Genomic DNA, 20,419 nt, shown 5'->3' with positions numbered 1-20,419 from the left:
CTTTATCTGTTTCACCCATTCTCCCCGCACTACCTCCCCTTTGATAACCATCAGTCCTCTGTATTTAAGAGGCTGGTGGGGTTTGTTTGTTTGTTTGTCTCTTTTTTTCTTCGCTTGTTCGTTTGTTTTGTTTCTATGTATGAATGAAATAAAATGGTATTTGTCTTTCTCTGACCGACTTATTTCATTTAGCATAATGTCCTCTAGGTCCATCTGTGTTGCCACAAATGGCAAGATCTCATTTTTTTAATGAATGAATAATATACCATTCCTTCTTTAGCTGTTTATCTGTCAGTGGACACTTGGGTTGCTTCCATAATTTGGCTATTAGTAAATTATGTTGTAATAAACATAGGGGTACATATAGATTTTTGAATTAGTGTTTTTAATTTCTTTGAGTAAATACTAAGTGGTGGTATTACTGTATCATATGGTATTTCTATTTTTAATTTTTTGAGGAACCTCTGTATTGTTTTGCACAGTGGCTATACTAATTTGCATCCTTACCAATAGTGCACAAGTTCCCTTTTCTTCACATCCTCGCCAGCACTTGTTATTTCTTGTGTTTTTGATTCTAGCTATTCCAGCTGGTGTGAGATGATAACTCATTGTAGTTTTGACTTACATATCCCTGATATTATCTTCTCATGTGTCTGTTGGCCATCTGTATGTCTTCTTTTGAAAAATGTGTCTCAGGTCTTCTGCTCATTTTTTAATTGAATTCCTTCTCTTTAGAGTTGCCAGTTTGTTTGTAATTTTATTTTTTAATTTAATTTTTTAATTTGAATTCAATTAGTCAGCATATAGTAGTACATCATTAGTTTCGGGTATACTGTTCAACTGGGTGTTACATATAACACCCAGTGCTCATTACATCAAGTGCCCTCCTTAATGTGTATCACCCAATTACCTTATCCCCCCACCCACCTTCTCTCTCGCAGCCCTAGGCTTGTTTCCTATAGTAAAGAGTCTCTCATGGTTTGTCTCCCTCTCTGATGACTTCCCTTTCAGTTTTCCCTCCCTTCCCTTATGGTCCTCTGTGCTGTTTCTTATATTCTACATATAAGTGAAACCATATGATAGTTGTCTTTCTCTCATTGACTTATTTTGCTCAGCATAATACCCTCCATTTATATCCACACTGATGTAAATGGAAAGTATTCTTTCTTTCGGATGGCTGAGTAATATTCCATTGTGTGTGTGTGTGTGTGTGTGTATACATACATATATGTGTGTGTATATATATATATATATATATATATATATACACACACACACCACATCTTCTTTATCCATTCTTCTATTGATGGACATCTGGGCTCTTTCCCCAGTTTGTCTATTGTGGACATTGCTACTATAAACATTGGGGCGCAGGTATCCCTTCAGATCACTACATTTGTATCTTTGGGGTAAATACCTACTAGTGCAATTGCTGGGTCGTAGAGTAACTCTATTTTTAACTTCTTGAGGAACCTCCATGCTGTTATCTAGAGTGGCTGCACCAGCTTGCATTCCCACCAACAGTGCAGGAAGGTTCCCCTTTCTCTTCATCCTCGCCAACATCTGTCGTTTCCTGTCTTGTTAATTTTAGGCATCTTGACCAGTGTGAGGTGGTATCTTACTGTGGTTTTGATTTGTATTTCCCTGATGCCAAGTGATATGGAGCATTTTTGTGTGTGTCTGTTGACCATTTGCATGTCTTCTTTGGAGAAATATCTGTTCATGTCCTTTGCCCATTTCTTGACCAGATTATTTGTTTTTTGGGTGTTGAGTTTGGTAAATTTTTTTATATATCTTGGATACTAACCCTTTATCTGATATTTCATTTGCAAGTATCTTCTCCCATTCTATAGGTTGCCTTTTATTTTTGTTGACTGATTTCTTTGCTGTGCAGAAGCTTTTTATCTTGATGAAGCCCCAATAGTTTACTTTTGCTTTTGTTTCCCCTGCCTTTGGAGACATGTCTAGCAAGAAGTTGCTGCAGCCAAGGTCAGAGAGGTTGCTGCTTGTGTTCTTCTCTAGGATTTTGATAGATTTCTGTATCACATTTAGGTCTTTCATCCATTTTGAGTTTTTCTTTGGGTGTAAGAAAATGGTCCAGTTTCATTCTTCTACATGTGGCTGTCCAATTTTTCCAGCACTGACAGAATAAAGTTGTCACTTTTTTAAGACAAAAAAGGCTTACAGGAGGGCACCTGGGTGGCTCAGTTGGTTGGGCAACTGCCTTCGGCTCAGGTCATGATCCTGGAATCCTGGGATCAAGTCCCGCATCAGGCTCCTAGCTCGCAGGGAGTCTGCTTCTCCCTCTGACCTTCTCCCCTCTCATATTTTCTCTCTCTCTCTCAAATAAATAAAATCCTTTAAAAAAAAACTTAAAAAAAAAGATTTACAGGAAATGATTGATAGTGTAAAGGATGTCTTTTTAAAAAAAAAAAACTGTAGGTATTTTGTTGTATTTTGACAATTAATTCCCTCGGTGTATTTTTAGAAATACATACTGCATTTGTTCACAGTATTTGATGCAGTGTTTAATGCTGTGTAATAGATTTAGAGTAATTTAGTCAACAATTTAAACACTGTTTTCTACTTGTGGATTTTAATATGCAATCATAATTTCAAAGATTAATCCACATACATGCACGAAATTTTACTTAACTGCCAGATGTATATTTCAAGCAATTTCTCTTTTTGCTCCTTTAATGAAATATTTAATGAAAGAAAGTGAGATCAATAAAAAAAGGATAGCAAACTCGAGAGCATGTTATGATTCTGGAACTCATATTTGGTTTGGAGATAGTTTCTCAGTTTAAAATGTCTTCAGCTACCCTTAAAGATTCCAAATAAAGCTTTATTGATGAGGATAAATGCCTGAAAGAACAAGCTGTTTGGACTGACAAGAGGGGAATAGTTAAAGTCTATATATCAGATTCTATAAAGGACATGTGCTTCAGATGTTAGGTTTCTGTCTTTAATTCCTCAAGGAGAAGACACTTGTCTAGTTGGGCACAAGAGGAGTTTATATTTTATTTCTGACAGCTCTGTTAAAACCGTGGCAGTCTTCTGGGAACATTCTTGGTCCTCTCAAGCTTAGCATGTGTGATGTTTGCTGACAAAGGAGGATAAATTGTCATGTTGTGTTTCTGAGTTTGAACTTCTCAAAACCTACTTACCTATATTCTCATGTCCATTATTTCTGGTTATTTAGAGCAGCATGCCTTCATGTGGTTCCATTAGATGTAGAAATGGAAACTTCATTGTATGAATTGTAAAAAAAAAATTTAAATCTTAGCTCCTTTGGGCAGTTTTGACTCTTCCGTCTTAGGGAAATCTACTTTAAGTACTATATTTGAAAGCAAATTTCCCTTTAAGGAATTTTTTTTTTTTTTTTTTAACATCAGAATTGCCTGATGACTCAAATTGCTCATGCGAGTTTAACTTGGTCTTCGTCACTAAACTGGCTATTACACGACAAGCCTGTGCTTTAGAAGACAACTTGGTGGTAGTGGTGAGAATATTTAAGTAATAGTTTATTTCAGCTTGTTCTACCCAGTCATTAGCTCATTGCTGCCAGCCACCAGTTTCCCTGCCACACCATGAGAACCTGTCATTTACATCCGATCACTATTTTAGGACTCACACTATGAAGTATAAGGAAAGACGCTAGAATCTGAGGGTGGAAGCGGGAAGGGGGTTCATGACAGCACAGGGCTGGGTGAGGACTTAGTTGACCTTTTTCTTTCTCTCTCCTAAAAACAAGTCCTTTTTCCCCCTGTGCACACAGTAATAGGCATTTCAGAGAACAGAAGAGGAGTAGGATGAAAATTAAGTTTTCTTCTCCTGTTTTTTTATTCCTTTCCCCACAGGCAGTTCCTTTACCTGTTCCTTATGTTTCTTTTTGGAGATAGAATATGACTATGTAAGCACTTCTTTTTTTTTTTTTTTTTTTTTTTTAATGCAGATAGTACATAGCATGCCCACTGCTCTTTGTTTTGCCTTTTCTCTCAACAATTTATTATAGTTGGCTCCATATTAATACATATAGATTTATTGGCCTCTTTGGCTGCATTTTGTAAGCTGTGCCATAATTTATTTAGCCACTTTCCTTCTGAAATCTGAGGTTGTTTTTAGTCTTTTGCTAGAAACAGTGTCACGGTGACTGTCCCCGCACAGAAGTCTTTGTGTATATAAATACAGGGTAAACGCCTAGAATAAAAGGTGCCATTGATCACTCTCTGAAACTTGTGAAACACATCCAGTGACTTCCAAGTTTAGTTCAACCAGTCAATTCAATGAACACATTACACATTCTAGGCCCTATGCGGGTCCTGGGGACTTTGAAGAATCAGACACTGCCTCTGCCTTGAATAAATTAGCTTCATTCTCCAGTGACTGTGATGCTCACAGGGAAAGTGCCAGATGACCAGTCACAACAGGAAGGAATGCCTTCTGCTCTCAGGATTTAAGGAAGCATTTGGAGCTGGGTGGGAGTTGGAGGTGGGAAGTGGCCGTGAAGGACACGTGGGATGGTACAGAAGGGGTGCCTCAGGGTGTCTGCTGGCCCCACTACCTCCCCCTTGTGGGCACTCTCACCATCCCTGCGACATGCCAGGCCTGCTCCTGCCTCACTTGTGGTGCCCTCTGCCTAGATTGCTCCCCCTAGATTTCTTTATGCCTCTGTCCCCTTACAGTGGTGCCCAGAGGGCCTCAGAGCTCCTCAGCCTGGGCCCTGGTTATTGCTTGAGCATTGAAGGCATCCTGGGTGTCGGAAACAGTGCTTCGAGTTCCTTCACTCTGTTCTTCCTCTAACTTCCTCAGAAAGGTGTCTCTCATGATGGCATCATGTCATGACCGGCTCCCCCGTGGCATTCAGCACTGCCGTAACCACTCTGGCCTTCTTGGCCATTTGTCCAAGGGCAGAGCAGACCCTTCCCTGAGACTACTACAGTGCAGCCAACATCTGTCAGTCCCACCAAGATTTTATGAAGGTTGAGCATTTGGGGAAGAGCAGGGCGGGGCCACTCAGGGCACTGCTTGCTTCAGTTTAAGGTTCCCTGCTCAGAACCTAGAAGTCCCTCCTCAGAGTGGGGGGAAAGGGTCTCCTCTCTGTTTATCTCTTCCTCATCTCTGCTTGCCTAAGACTGGATTCTGTCTCCCCAAAATGTGTGTTCCCGGTCACCTACCTAGAACTCAGGCCCCAGGCCTCTAAAAAGGAAGTTCATGAGAATCTGAGAGCCCTGGGAGATCTAATTTCAGATTTCAGGGTCCATCTTCTATCCCCGAGCCACAGGATTGGTCATTCAGGCCCACAGCCCCAAGAAATAATCATTGCCCTTAATATTTATGTTACCAACAGTCCAATATCAGTATGCATGATAGGATTTAGACTTGAATGTAACCACAAGTTGGGCTTTATTGGTTTTGTCCTTTTTAGCATGAGGAAAAGCTCTCACCATATCCCCTTTCTTTAGTCCTCTTGGTTCCTGAAAACTTCTAATGGAGAATGAGGGGGTGCATTGTTATGTTATCTCTGTGTTCCTTGAGGCAGCAAACATCTTCCTCAAAGAAACCACAGAGCCTCAGAAGCCCATTAGCTTTGCCAAAACATGCACCCAGTTTACATTAAACCCTTCACTCTGAAATATCAAGATGTAGGTTAATTTCAGAGCTTGCCCCAGAACAGTGGGTAGGGACTTGCTTTACATTTATGTAGCAGAAATTTTGCCATTAAGTTGATTTTCTTAGAAGAAGGGAAAAGTCAACCTCAAAGATAAATTCAAGTCTCTTTCTTTAATAAAACGGAACAGCGGTAAGCTTTGAAATGATGTTTTTGTACTGCTGCCCATCAAGGTTAAAAAAAACAAAAACAAAAAACCTCTCAGGTCTGGGCATACCTCCTTCTCTGCTTAAATTAACACTCTGAGAGATAGCTAGGGCGCCATGCAGAATCAGAGGAACCTGGTGTCGTAGTTGGGATCTAAGCGGGTTTCACACGTCTGAGTCCTCCAGTTCCTAGTCTGGATCCTAGTGAGCAGAGACAAGGTGGTTCCCTGTCCATGTGTGGTTTAGATAGACTTAGCCCTCTTTTAAGTATGGTATTTTACAGAGGACTTAGTGTTATGTCAGGATGTGGAAGGGGTGGAGAGTGGAAGTAAGAAATGGGGCAGTTGTAAGACATGAATCTTGCTCATAGAGAGCTTATCATATAGATGGAGAGGTAAACATGGAAATAAAAAGTTGAATAAAATCGTTTTATATACTTACTGCCAAGCAAGCTGGATGGAGAATGACATGTGATGTAAAAATATAGAGGAGAGATTGATTACTTCTTGAGGTTTTATTTATCTAAATTTTAAACATATTAGTTTGAGAAAGAATGGAATTTGTTAAGAAAGTATATCCATCACGTATATTATTATGAGCCAGTAGCTTACATATTAATAGCTTTATATGTCTTCCTATTTGTATCTAACATATATGTGAGCAGTATAAAAGAATTAAAGAATTTATGTGTTTGGGTTTACTTCTAAATAACAATAACAAAAAAGGATCATGAGCTTTTATGTGATTCACTTTCACTCACATTGGGTTTTTAAACATTTTGAAATCCAGGAACAGATACTCTACTGAGATCTGTCAAAATGTCCCAAGGTATAAAGGTATAAAATAGGTGAAAGAAGAAGTACTGTGGATCAGGTGAGTTGGCCATTCTCTCTGTTGGTCAGGACGATATAGACATGCCATCTGCTACAGGAACACTGTCTTGGGCTTGGGTGTAGGTGGCTGTTCTTAACGTATATGTCGGTACAACAGTAGACTCAGTGTGGGCTAGACACCACGCCAGGAGCTGGAGGTAGAAAAGCAGATGAACTGTGGTCCTCCTTTCAGGGAAGCTTCAGTCTGGTGTGGGATGGATGGCGGCTGACATGTGAGTGAAGGACTTGGCAAGTCCTCTCAGCCTCGGGGCTTCAGTCATTCAGAGAAGAGCAAGGCTCGTAACCTGGACCGGGGAGAGGAGGGCAAGTCAGGAAAGCTGCTGGAAGACTTGGCCAGAGTATAGCTTTGAAGGACATGTAGGCATTCCAAGATCAGAGACCATGTTGTGCAAAGAAGCTGATGTGAAAGCAGATAATTACAGGTAATTTGCCTCGAACATAAAAAGGAAGGAATGGGAAGAAACTGGGAAGGATGGAGTAATAGCAGGGGAAGTCTTTGGATATTAGACTTTTAGAATAAATTCCAGAGAATCCATTAAGCTCTTTAGCAGAGAGGTGACCTGATCAGGTGGTGTTTTAGTTCATGGTGACAGCCAATGTGTTGTGAGTGTTGTATGAGCCAAGTGTACTATGTAGCATTTTCTATGCATTTCTCATTTAATTCACACAAATACCCTGAGTCAGGTGTGGTCCTTGTATCAGAGATCCTGGAGAGAAACAAAGGGCAACTCAAATAGGGCGATAGAGGAGAGTTTGAGGTAGGGACTATTTATGAAATTGTGGGCAGGGTTGAAAATGTGAAACCCATCCAGGCTAGCAATAGTGGGGGGCTTTTACCACTACACCCATGAGAGAGTGATTCTGGAACCCACTTAGCAAGGGGGGATTAGCTACTGCCGTTTACCTGTCCAGCTGGGAAGGAATCGAATGGGGAGAGGGGCAGCAGGAGAGGGGTGCAAAAAAAATACATCAGTCTCACTGTTTTCCTTCCTTCTGATCCTCTGATCTTCAAGCAGTGTGCCTCGCAGTGGTCCAGCCAAATGTTGAGATCAAGAGGCCAGGGATTCTGTAATTACAAGCCCATTAAGGTCAGCCTCTGGGAAGCATAGAAGGGAGTGGAGGAGAAGAGTCAGGAACACATTAGAAGAGATAAATGGAGAATATCCAGCCAGGTTATTTCACAGAGGAAGCAACTGAATCTCAGCTTGCTGCCAGTCACACAGCCTGTCAGTGGTGGTCTCACCTGAACGCACAGAGGGAGCCCTTATGTACTGCATGGAAATGACTCTTCCACAGACTATGGAAGACAAAAAGGAAAGGCAAATATGCTGGCTGGGCCACCAGTCAGGAGGGCTTTTAAAGGCTCAAGGCCCAGAAGGGTGAGTTTGAGGAACTACAGTGGCAGAGAGGACAGAAGGAAGGGGCTGGATTTGATGCAGTGGAGGCAGAATGGATAGAACTGTGGACCTCCATTTCTTTCTCATAAGAAATGGTGATATCACAGAAGGTACGGACTGTCTTAGATCCTTTTCAGCACGAGAACTCTGTGACTCATCTCTGCAGTGATTGTGGTACATATTTATTTCATGGAATTAATGTACTTTTGAAAATGTTCCTCAAATGTTCCATATGCCTTCTCTTGGAGGTTTGAAGTTTATTTACTACATTAGTGACACCGAACTCCAATGACACGACAACCAAGATTGTCACCAGGTATCACAAAGCATGCTTTAAAAATCATCAAAATAAAGTAAACATGTTCATGTCTTTTAGTAGATGTTTTCTTCTAATTATGTCTGGAATCCTATATTGAGTACAGTGTGGAGATCCCAAGATATAACTTGACCTCTGCTCAAATAGTATGATAAGAAAAGAGAAAAAACTAAAAGCGCAGGAGAAAATTCAGAAAAATGGGGCCATAATTTAAAAGCCATAAGCCATAAAATTTAAAAAAAATGTATTTAGTTTGACCCAAATCTTTTTTTCCCTTGAATTGGCTCAATAATTGCCTCATTAATTTGAACTGGTTTGGTTGGACATTTATTGTTGTAAACACATAAAAACCTCTCAGTTAAAAAAGTCACGTCAAGGGGCAACTGGGTGCTCAGTTAGTTAAGCTTGACTTCGGCTCAAGACATGATCTTAGGGTTGTGGGATCGAGCCCTGTGTTGGGCTCACGCTCAGCACAGAGTGTGCTTATTATCTCTCTTCCTCTGCTTCCCCTCCCCTCTGCCCAATGAATAAATAAATAATATCTTTAAAAATAAAGTTCATGTTAGTAAAGGACACCTCAGAAAAGCTTTTCTTCTTTTTTTTTTTTAATGCTTTAAAAAAAATCTTACTTATTATTTGTCAGCGAGCACAAGCAGGAGGAGCAGCAGGCAGAGGAAGAAGCAGGCTTCCCACTGTACAAGAAGCCCAGTGTGGGACCTGAACCAAAGGCAACTGCTTAACCAGCTGAGCCACCCAGGCGTCCCTGGAAGAGTTTTTTCTTGTGTCATTATATGTCCTACAGATGAGCTTTGATCACACCTGAGTTTGAGATTTCTGGGGAAAAAAAGGGGAAGCAGAGCCCTCAGCGCCCTGTAAAATAAATACTTTTCATACTCCTTCCCTCCTTTCCTTTTCTTCCTTCCTTCCTTCCTTATTTCCTCCCCCTCCCCCCCATTTCTCTCTCTCTCTCTCTTTCTTTCTTTCTTTTCCTCTTTCTTCCTTCCTTTCCTTTCCTCCCTCCCTCCCTCCTTACTTCCTTCCTTCTTTCCTTCACTTCTTTTCTTTTCTCCTTCCTTCCTTCCTTCCTTGTTTAGTTATTCCTCTCTAAGTTACAAGTCTCTGGCTAACTAACTGCTTTCTGCTGCTTTCCACTTCAAAAAAAAGCCTCAGATGAGACCTCTTCTCATTCCAGCAGTTAGAGCGTAAGTAAAGGTTTCTGAGCATTTCTCCAGAATACTTCCTTACCAAATTTCTCTTTTCCTTGAGGGTCTGTTGTGTGATTGTTCTGTGAGGCTCTCTACACAACATCAGTCATGTTCTCTCATTTCCTCATACTTTTGGAACCTCCTTCCAGTAAAACCAGCATGTGTTTTTCTTTAAAAGATTTTATGTATTTATTTGGGAGAGAGAGAGAGAGAGCACGAGCAGGTGGAGGGGCAAAGGTCGAGGAAGGGAGAAGCAGACTCCCCACTGAGCACGGAGCCTGATGTGGGACTCAGTCCCAGGACCCCGGGATCATGACCTGAGCCGAAGGCAGACGCTTAACCGGCTGAGCCCCCCAGACGCCCCAAAAGCAGCTTGTGTTTTCTCCTCATTTCTCTTTCTTGTCTTCACCCTTTTGCTCTCCCACCAGGCTGACCAGCTCCCATTCTGGACTTGGGAGTCACTCATTCTCTGCTGCTCCATCTGCATGGAGCCCAGGAACACATTTGTTCCCAAACTCCCAGTCTTCCTGGAGATACAGTGGCACTGCCTGTCTGCATCCTGGCATAGCTACTTACTACTCTGTAACCTGGGATTAACCCATTTCCTTCCTGTTAAATTAGGATACCAATAATCATACTACTTTCTAGGTTGTTGTAATGACTAAATGATATCATGTATCTAAAAACCTAATAGATTGTAACTTCTCATTAAATTCTCATCAGGTTTGCACTAGCATATTCACTGACTTTTCATATTTTAGTATTATCTATAGTAAGACCAGGTAAAAATATTGTATTACCCCTACACCCAACATTTAAAAAAATTTTTAGATGGTTTAGAAAGGAAATGGGAATGATTTTCTCATAAACCTTCCAGAGGAACACTCTAATTTCGTATTTCCCTTAAAAACTCAAAAATTAATGAAAGCATATGTTGTCATTTCAAATGTTATATATATATGATGTCATCTTTATAGATTGGCTTCTTATTAAACATAAAGGATATACCCCTGGCATAAAATCATAATTATTTTTACATTATTTGACCTAATTATAGTTGTGATGATTCAACAATCTTTCTTTAACACATACCAGTGCACACTCTTAGAATATTTGGTGTGTATATATAAAAATACATGTTTATAACCAAATGGTCTAAAAATTCTGAATAATATGTCTTGATTTAAGACTGAGAGTCTTATGATGAACTTAGTATGTTTTACCTCTAATTTTTAAAAATTGGGGAAAAGGGTCGCCTGGGTGGCTCAGTCAGTTGAGCATCCGACTCCTGGTTTTGGCTCAGGTCATGAGCTCAGAGTCATGAAATTAAGGCTCTGCCCTAAACCGAGAGTCTTCTTGGGACTCTCTCTCTCTGTCTCTGCCTCTCCCTCACTGCACTGTCTGTCTGTCTGCCTCTCTCTCAAATAAATAAATATTTTAAAAAATAAAAATTGGGGGAAAACCAGCATGAATATGCACTCATCAAAATTGCCAATTTAGTCAGATTATGAAATTCATTTTCTGTACTGTGTTGTCATTTCACATTGGAATAATAACTATGGTCTCACTAAATGAGAAGCAGAAACTAGAAAACGAAATGTAAGCCAGTGAGCTGTGAAAATGATGTCACACTCTACTGGAAATGATTTCATATTCTCTGTGAATGCGGATGTGATGTGAGGGGATCATTGAGGTGGAATTTTTTACTTAAAGGCCTTTTTAAGAATTGGAGCTTGCATGATCTTCACACATTTAATTTTAGTAGTATTTTCTTAGCATCACTGAGTTTTAGTACTTGGACGACTCAAAGTGTCCTTAGTCTGATCCATGGGTCAGCAAAACTTTTTCTTAAAGGGCCAGATACTAAATGTAGCCTACAGGTCCAGTCTGTGCCAACTACTCAGCTCTGCCGTTGAGCACAAAGCAGTAGGTGATACGTGAATGAATGGGTGTATCTGTGTTCCAGTAAAATTTATTTACAAAGGCAGGTAGCTAGCTCACAGGCACTTGAGGAATCTGATCTCAGCCCTTTTTATTTTATGCATAACATAGCAAGGAAGCTTACATGACTTAATCGAGGAGATACGACTAACTAGTTAGTGTCAGAAGCACTATCAAGCATTTAGTTTTTTCATGTCACAAGTCTTCCAAAATGCAGGCTAATGCTCTGATAACAGCATATTGCTCATATGGTAGTCAGCCAAAGGATTCTGACTGATTGGTCTTACCATCATCAGATCTGTTTCATTTAAAGCAGTATTTCCTGGGCGCCTGGGTGGCTCAGTGGGTTAAGCCGCTGCCTTCGGCTCAGGTCATGGTCTCAGGGTCCTGGGATCAAGTCCCACATCGGGCTCTCTGCTTGGCAGGGAGCCTGCTTCCCTCTCTCTCTCTCTCTGCCTGCCTCTCTGCCTACTTGTGATCTCTCTCTCTCTCGCGCTGTCAAATAAATAAATAAAATCTTTAAAAAAAAAAAAAAAGCAGTATTTCCTAGAGCGGTATATTGTTTTTAACTTCTATACAAAATAGAAAATAAAATTTTTCTATATGTGAAATTTAAGTATTTGAATATTTTCTTTCTTTTTTTTAAGATTCTTAAAATTTAAATTAAATTCAATTAGCCAGAGTCTTTAGTTTTTCATACAATGTTCAATGAACCATTAGTTGCGTTTAACACCTGGTTCTTATCACATGCCCTTCTTAATGCCCATCACCCAGTTACCCCATCCCCCTGTCCATCACCACAACCCTCAGTTGCAGGTAGACTCAGGAGTCAGGAGTCTTTTTTATTTCTTTATTTGAGAGCAAGAGAGAGAGCCCTAACAGTGGGGAGCAGCAGAGGCAGAGGTAGAGACTCCCCACTGAGCAGGGAGCCAGGCACCTTGATCAGGGCAACCTGAGCCAAAGGCAGACACTTAACCAACTGAGCCATCCAGGCATCTCTGAATATTTTCTTTCTTTTTAGAATGTCTATATTAAGATATTATGATTGTTTCTGTTATTTAAAATGCAGATTAAGAAAATCGGTGCCCTTTAGGATAGATAGTAATTAGGCATAACTTAGTAACTTTAAAAATTCAAAGATAAGTAAATAAAGTCAGAGCAAAATAAAATACTGCCTTAATATCTTTAAATGTCTTCTGCACTTAATTTCATTTTATTAGAATTTATCTTCAAAGAATATTATTATTCAGTTGAAAGACTCTAACAGTTGCCAATCAAAACATTCTTAAGGGATTTTGGAATCCTGCAAAGACTAGCTTCTGTTAAAATAGAAATCTGGATGGAAAGGAAAACAAAGATGTTTCATCAAAGGAAAGAATTGTAATCCCAAGACTTTTTTTTCCACTTTAAGCAATACCATGTGATATAAATCTATGAAAGTACCCTCAAATATCCACATTTCCTGCTTCCTATGATGGCAAAAATGAGCAAGGGGATTGGAAAAAGTCCAGCTTTCATAGTGCTTATAGTTTTTATTATTTTTCACATTAAAGAATATTTCAACCAAATTTTAATTTTCAGTTAAATTAATTTCAACAAGTGTAGGTCATTATTGTCTAGGATGTATTTTGAAATTGATAACTTTTGCCCTGAACAGACTTGAGGTTAGTGTAACAATCCAGAAAGACATGAGGAGGACCTAAGGAGGAAGAAAAGAGGGAAATTACAAAGTAAAATCTGTTGGATTTTGTAATTTTGTAAATGGAAGGAGCCTACAATGAAATGAGCCCTCTGATTTTGGTGAATGCTGATGTTTAGTGGTGAGTGCTAGAACACGGAAAGAGAAAACATTAGTTGGAGAATTAAGGGCAGGAAAAATGTTTGTGATACCCATGTAAGATGTAGTGGACTTTTTAAAAATAGAAATCTAAAGTTTTAGGGGAAGATTGATGCTAGAGGTATTTATTTGGGATCATTAGCTTACAGAGAGTAACTAAAGCCATGGGAGTAAATAATATCACCTAAGAAACGTCGTCAAATGCAAAGGGAAGAGGTTGAAGCCAGAACTCTGGAGGACACCAGAAGAAAATAATTTTTGTTTTGTGTGATGGTTGTTGACGGATACATTCTAGGAGCAGCAGTAAAGAATTTTCAGACTGCTTTAGCACATCACAAGATATTAATATAAATCCGCTAGGAGGAAGGGGACTCCACTAAAAATTTATATGAAAAAGGGGCACCTGGGTGGCTCAGTGGGTAAGCCTCTGCCTTCAGCTCAGGTCATGATCCCAGGGTCCTGGGATCGAGCCCTGCATCAGGCTCCCTGGTCCGCAGGGAGCCTGCTTCCTCCTCTCTCTCTGCCTTCCTCTCTGCCTACTTGTGATCTCTCTCTGTCAAATAAATAAATAAAATCTTAAAAAAAATTTATATGAAAAAAGACATTTCTGACCCATTCCCAGGACTGTGGAAAATGAAAAAAATACATATATGTATGTATATATACATACACATACAGATATGTATGTGTATATATATATATATGTGTGTATATATATACATATATGTATATACGCATATATATGCCTATTTTATATATATAAAATATAAAGTATATTATATATATACACATATATGTATATATAATATATACATATATGTGTATATATATAATATACTTTATATTTTATATATATAAAATAGGCATATATATGCGTATATACATATACACATATATGCCTCCCTCTGCCCTTACTCTATGGAATAGAGAAGTCTTTTCCTTTCCAGCTTAACTGCCAGATGATAAAATATTACCCAGGTATTTCATGTCTGTTTGGAATCAAGTTGTGAGGAAAGGAGCTGCTCTCCTAGAAATACTGATTTTGTGATTAAGAGCAAGACACTCTTTTTCTGATTGTTTAGTTTGGGGAATGAGGTATGTTGAGAGAGACATGTGGGAGTTGCTGTAATATAAAAACAAAACTACTGACAGACACAAAAGAGTGGCACATCCTCTGGGAAATGGTGGAACCTATGCCTTTATAGCATATTTCAGTTGATATTTGCAAGTTCATCTAGCTTTTGCCATTATTCCACTTAATGAGAAAGAAGTGAGTCATTGTTACCAGTTCTTTCTCAGTTCCTTGGTCAAAGAATTGAGCAGAGACATGGGAGTTACCATTCTTGAACCCTGTCCTAGGTTTAGCAATTTTCTTCATAAAATTAGAGGCTACTCAATCCCTAGCCAATCTTACCACATGCACAAGGGATGCACTGGAATTTGAAAGAGTAATGAGGTGTGCACGAAATATAAAATCTAACATGTATTTGTATACACCTAAGAGAAAGTTTCCTATTTTTGGAAACTGAAACAGTTTACTAGTGAAATGCATTTACTCCTGGACTCATGGAGCATTTCCTGTTTTGACATGGAGATCGCTGTAGGCACTTGTAGGCACTTGTAGGTTGGGGTCATGTTGAGTGCCCATAGGACATCTTTATGCCTATGCCTAGTGACGAATGGGATAGTCCCAGATCTGAAACCTGTGACAGATGTGAGCTGGAGATTAGATGTTGTGAGAAATCACCTGTGGATGGCATCAAAACATGGCATTAGCCACTGTTCGTTATACATACTTCTGAAAGCAGTGGTTTGACTTGATAACCCTAGACAAAACCAGCAGTTACGGGGCAGATGGGGGAAGATCCCAGGAGACCAAGCCACACCCGTTAACTGTTCTATATCTGAGAAGTCAAAGGAGTAAATTTAAAAGAAGGGGAGTAGCCAGCAGTGGCCATTGCAGCGTTCAGAACTGTTAGGTAGGGCCTGAAAGGTGTCCATTGGTTGATGCTAACCAACTAGTCTGTTTAGGTCAAATTATGGAAGCATTATCACATGATTTATTTTGTGCCCCTGCCAGAGGGTAAAACCAGGCTCAGGGTGGTAGCTGATGTTGGATCACCATCTTATAGAGATAATGTAAAAGGGTTCTTTCATTGTGTAAGAAGCTAATTATAAAGTTTAACTCGTTTGGAAGTCTAAGATTCTTCTGTGCTAGCTAGTATCAAGGTTGCCCGACTTTGAATAACTGGCAGTAGGCTTTGAACAGCAGGACTTTTTACTCTCCTCTAGGGTTTCTCATGAGTTAGAAATGGTAACATGTTAAATTGGGATACTCTGGATTGTTCTGTAAGCCATTTTAAGTGCCCATAGGAACATGCACCCTTTCGTATGCACACACTCAGCTGAAGTGGTATTGTGCAAATAACCTGTACTCATCTGTTGAGCATTACTCTGCTTTTTGACTTTTAATTCAAACTAAACATAATATAAGAAGTTTTGATAATAACCCATGAACTTCATCCTTTTTAAAAGGTGGTGTAGCTCTCTTCCTGTAGTGTAACCATAGCAACTGACAGGGAACAGAGAAAGAAAGCTTTCACACATGCTGTGCTAATTAATCCTGTCCTACAGTTTTCCTTCAGCTGGAGGATGCAGTTTAATATATTCTGCATGAGTAAGTGTGTTTTGATGCATGACTGTAAATACATGGCGGTATCTTTACCAAAAATATTTATTAAAAATGTAGTTATATATTCCTACTTCAGGGTATACCCTTTTTTTTTAATTCTTTGTTTTAATAATTTGTTCCCTCCCTGAAAAATTTTGGGATGTGTTCTCTTTTTAACTGAACAGACGTATTTTTAAGATGGAAGCCTTTTGTTTATCACCACACAGGACACCTTCCACAAGAAAATGTCTTAATTGACTATATTATAGTGAGGTGATAGAAGAGCTTTGCTCAAGCAATGCAGAGGAGTGTGTCTGTAAAATACAATAAGATTCTTCAGTATGCCACATTAACGTGCAGACCATTTTAAGAAACTTAACACCTTAAAAAGTTAGATATTGCAAACTCATTTTCACTCTTGATTTGGGAGCTACATGACCCATGTCAATGGTGTTTGGGTAGTCCTTGACCTAAACTTGTGAGAAGGAGGAGAATAATGGAAACAAAGAACTTTGCCTTTTTATGTTTTTCATATTTAACCACTTTTACAAACTTATATTCAGAGTAAACATACTTGACCTGAAATTATATAATTATTTAGATTTATACTGTTTCTAGGTTATTTTGAGGTCTTGTTCTCTCTTTAAAGCTGGAAATACCAAAAAACAAAAACAAAAAAACCAACCTGGAAGTACCACAGGTTTCTTTAATTAGCCTGGTCTTCTGAACTGTCAAAGAAGATCTCAGTTTTTTCATTCTCTCCTTCTTCTAGCCTAGTTTTCTGTCAGGAGGGTCTTAGAGGAACCGAGGGATCCAGCCTCAATGTTTTTGGCATCCCATTTCTCTTGACGAGAGCATATGGAACAAGTCAGAACCTATTTCAAGGACTTGTTCTTAGCTTTTATGGTATCTGCATAGAAACGTGCTCATTTGAGGAACTAAATCTTTTGATGGGATTTTAAATTCTGGAAACACTTTACCATCTAATTGACCTATCTCTTGTGCAGTTTTACCTGAAATTAGGTAGGTTAAAACTTTGTAGAGAAAAGTGGAGGTTAGTTGGAAATCTGTTATTAAAAGTACTTGTTCCGGGGCGCCTGGGTGGATCAGTGGATTAAGCCGCTGCCTTCGGCTCAGGTCATGATCTCAGGGTCCTGGGATCGAGCCCCCCATCGGGCTCTCTGCTCAGCGGGGCGCCTGCTCCTCCCTCTCTCACTCCCCCCTTGTATTCCCTCTCTTGCTGTCTCTGTCAAATAAATAAATAAAATATTTTTAAAAAAATAGTTGTTCCATTCATGTGCAGAAAAGTTGGGTACCATATATATATATATATATATGTTTGTGTATAGTCTATGTGCTTTAATATTGAATACTTATCAACATTAACCAATTATAATATACCTTTTTTTTAACAATTTTATTTATTTTTTGACAGAGAGAGAGACAGCAAAAGAGGGAACACAAGCAGAAGGAGTGGGAGAGGGAGAAGCAGGCCTCCCGCCAGGGAGCCCATTGTGGGGCTTAATCCCAGGACCCTGGGATCATGACCTGAGCCGAAGGCTGATGCCTAAGGACTGAGCCACCCAGGCACCCCAATATACCATTGTATTATTATAAAAACTGAATTGAGGGGCACCTGGGTGGCTCAGTGGGTTAAAGCCTCTGCCTTCGGATCAGGTCATGATCCCAGGGTCCTGGGATCGAGCCCCGCATCGGGCTCTCTGCTCCGCAGGGAGTCTGCTTCCTCCTCTCTCTCTGCCTGCCTCTCTGCCTAGTTGTGATTTCTCTCTGTCAAATAAATAAAATATTAAAAAAACAAAACAAAACAAAACTGAATTGTAGAAAAAATTGAGTTACTATAACCATAGTTGAATTAATTAGAAATTATTTGTCTTGTCAGCTATCCTATTAATTTTGCATTTTCGTATAATACAGTAAAGGGAGTATCCAGTGTTTAAAGAGGAGAAAAATCATGTTCCTAAATAGTACATAAAAATATAAGTAATCAACATTAAAATGAATGTGTTATGGTACATTTATTGTAAAAATGTTATATGTGCTTTGAGCCTCACAGTGATAAATAATGGTTTTCACTTGTTATTAACGAACATGCCCATATAGAAAGCTATCACATGGATTTTAATTTTCTTTTGAAAAAGGACATCTACAGATTTCATGATTTTTAAAAGGAGTTACATATTCATTGTAGAAAACTTGGGGGAAAAAAAACCTTGAAAAACGTATTAAGTGAAGGAAAAAAAAACTGGAGGGGCGGCTGGGTGGCTCAGTCAGTTACGCATCCAAGTTTTGATTTTGGCTCAGATCTTGATCTCAGGGTCATGAGATCAAGCCCTGCATCATGCTCATGCTGGGCGTGGAGCCTTCTTAAGACTCTCTCTCTCCCTCTTCTTCTGCACCTCTCCCCAAAAACAACAACAGCAACAAAAGAAAAACCCAAAACTGGATAATCCCATTTTCCAGAGCTAACCACTGAAGACATTCAATTAGTTTCTGCCAGTCTTTTTTCTATGCTAAAGTACTTACTGTTATGAGGTCAAACTGAACATAATTCTTCACTTAACATATTACTGTGACCATTTTCTCATTTTTAAAGTTCTTAGAAAACGTTTAATTTATCCTGTGGCATCTCATCATCTCTATGTTCCAAATTTAACTATTCCTTTATAGTTATTTATTTAGGTGGTTTTCAAATGAGTTTCCTGAACATTTTCCAGTAAGTATTTGACAGATCACGAAAGAAAAAAGTAGTTTTGGGACAGCCCTTTGAGAAAAACATCATATTCTCTTCTTTCAGATTCATAATGCATATTAGAAAAATGAAGGGCACTAAGAAGCCTCACAGTATGAAGACCCGTTTTAACTTTTTAAACCATCTTTTCCCAAAATGATTTGACATTGGAATCTTTTCTCAAAATACTTACTTAAAACCCATAGAACTAGGGTTCCATGAAACTTCCTTCGCAAAGTCGAGATTTCTAAGCTTCTGAGTAATGTCTGATAGTTTGTGAATTGTTTGTTTGAAACTTTTCTGGAATTTGATCAGATTTATGATGCTTAGGAAATATGATGATTATGATTTATGATTATGATTTATTGATTTATGATTTATGATGATTAGGAAATATAAATGATTATTGGTTATTAACATTATTTGAAACAGGTAGGCGGCAATATACTTGCCCCAGCCTTTCTAGTAATCTCAACATTGCATTTGTGATTCTGTATTGCAGTGTCATGTTTGACCTTTTAAAACTGAGCATTCAAATTTAAATTTCCTTGTCCTATTAATACCTATTAAACTTCTTTGTGTTTCCTTTAATCTACAGGTCTTGCAAGAGCAAAATCTGTCCCTAGCCACACATACTCCAATGAAGTAGTTACCTTGTGGTACAGACCTCCAGATGTCCTCCTGGGCTCGACAGAATATTCCACCTGCCTTGACATGTGGTGAGAAATGGAAGATTTACTCTAGCTAATTTATCTGTAATGTGCGGTCTGGGTCATGCCTAGACAAACATTCTAACGGTTTGAATGAAGATTAATGGTTCAGGAGTGTTTGCCTGTGTGTGGCAGGATTGTGGGATTTTTTTAAAAAAAACATGATTGGGAATATTCCCTAATCAGAGGCTCCCTTGCACATGGTGTCTGGTAATGGTTCTTGATGGACAGGGGCAGAGTTATTTTTCTGTCAGTACAGCGATTTTTCTCCCTGAGGGTCTTAATTCGTAGCTTTGTTTTGTAACAAGGGGGCATGTATCTCCAAACAGCAGCGTGGGTTGGAAACAGTAGGAAGCATGTTTCCAGTCAACAACAAAGCTCAGATTAAGTAGTCTGAAAATTTGGTGTAACTTTAGTCACTAGATTTGGTGTAGTACGCTCTTGAGAACTTGGTACAGATCATCCCAAATGAAACAAAACAATTACTTTTTAAAAATATCACGTAAGTTAAATTTCAATAGAGTCTCAGTTTCACTTGGTGGTTTAGCAAAACTTAAAAACCTGTTTAGGAGGCCCAAAGACTGACAAGATTTAATGCATAATTATTATTTATAACGGATAATGAGTTCCCAGAGTGTCTGGGTGGCTCAGTGTGTTAAAAGTCTGCCTTTGGCTTAGATCATGATCCCAGGGTCCTGGGATCAAGCTTTGTGTCGGGGCTCCCTGCTCAGTGGGGAGTCTGCTGCTTTCTCTCCCTCTGCCCCTCCCCGCCACTTGTGCTCTTGCTCTCGCTCTCTCTCTCACTCTCTCTCTCAAATAAATAATTTTTAAAAATCTTAAAGTATAAAGTATAATGAGTTTCTGATCTAATGTGATCTAA

At 39.1% G+C, this 20,419-nt stretch overlaps 1 protein-coding gene across 4 annotated transcripts in view; it reads left to right on the top strand.

Annotated features, from left to right (window-relative positions):
- CDK14 (cyclin dependent kinase 14) overlaps positions 1-20,419 on the top strand; it is a 723,342-nt gene that overhangs the window by 377,836 nt on the left and 325,087 nt on the right. For all 4 annotated transcript variants that reach the window (XM_046020428.1, XM_046020430.1, XM_046020427.1 and 1 more), the window contains one exon: positions 19,428-19,548. In XM_046020428.1, the coding sequence (XP_045876384.1) occupies positions 19,428-19,548 (121 nt within the window). The remainder of the gene's footprint in view (positions 1-19,427; positions 19,549-20,419) is intronic.

The sequence above is a fragment of the Meles meles genome, chromosome 10 (assembly GCF_922984935.1).
Source record: "Meles meles chromosome 10, mMelMel3.1 paternal haplotype, whole genome shotgun sequence".
Taxonomy (NCBI): Eukaryota; Metazoa; Chordata; class Mammalia; order Carnivora; family Mustelidae; genus Meles; species Meles meles.
The sequence above is the reverse complement of the archived record's forward strand: the minus strand, read 5'-3'. Positions and strand labels throughout refer to the sequence as shown.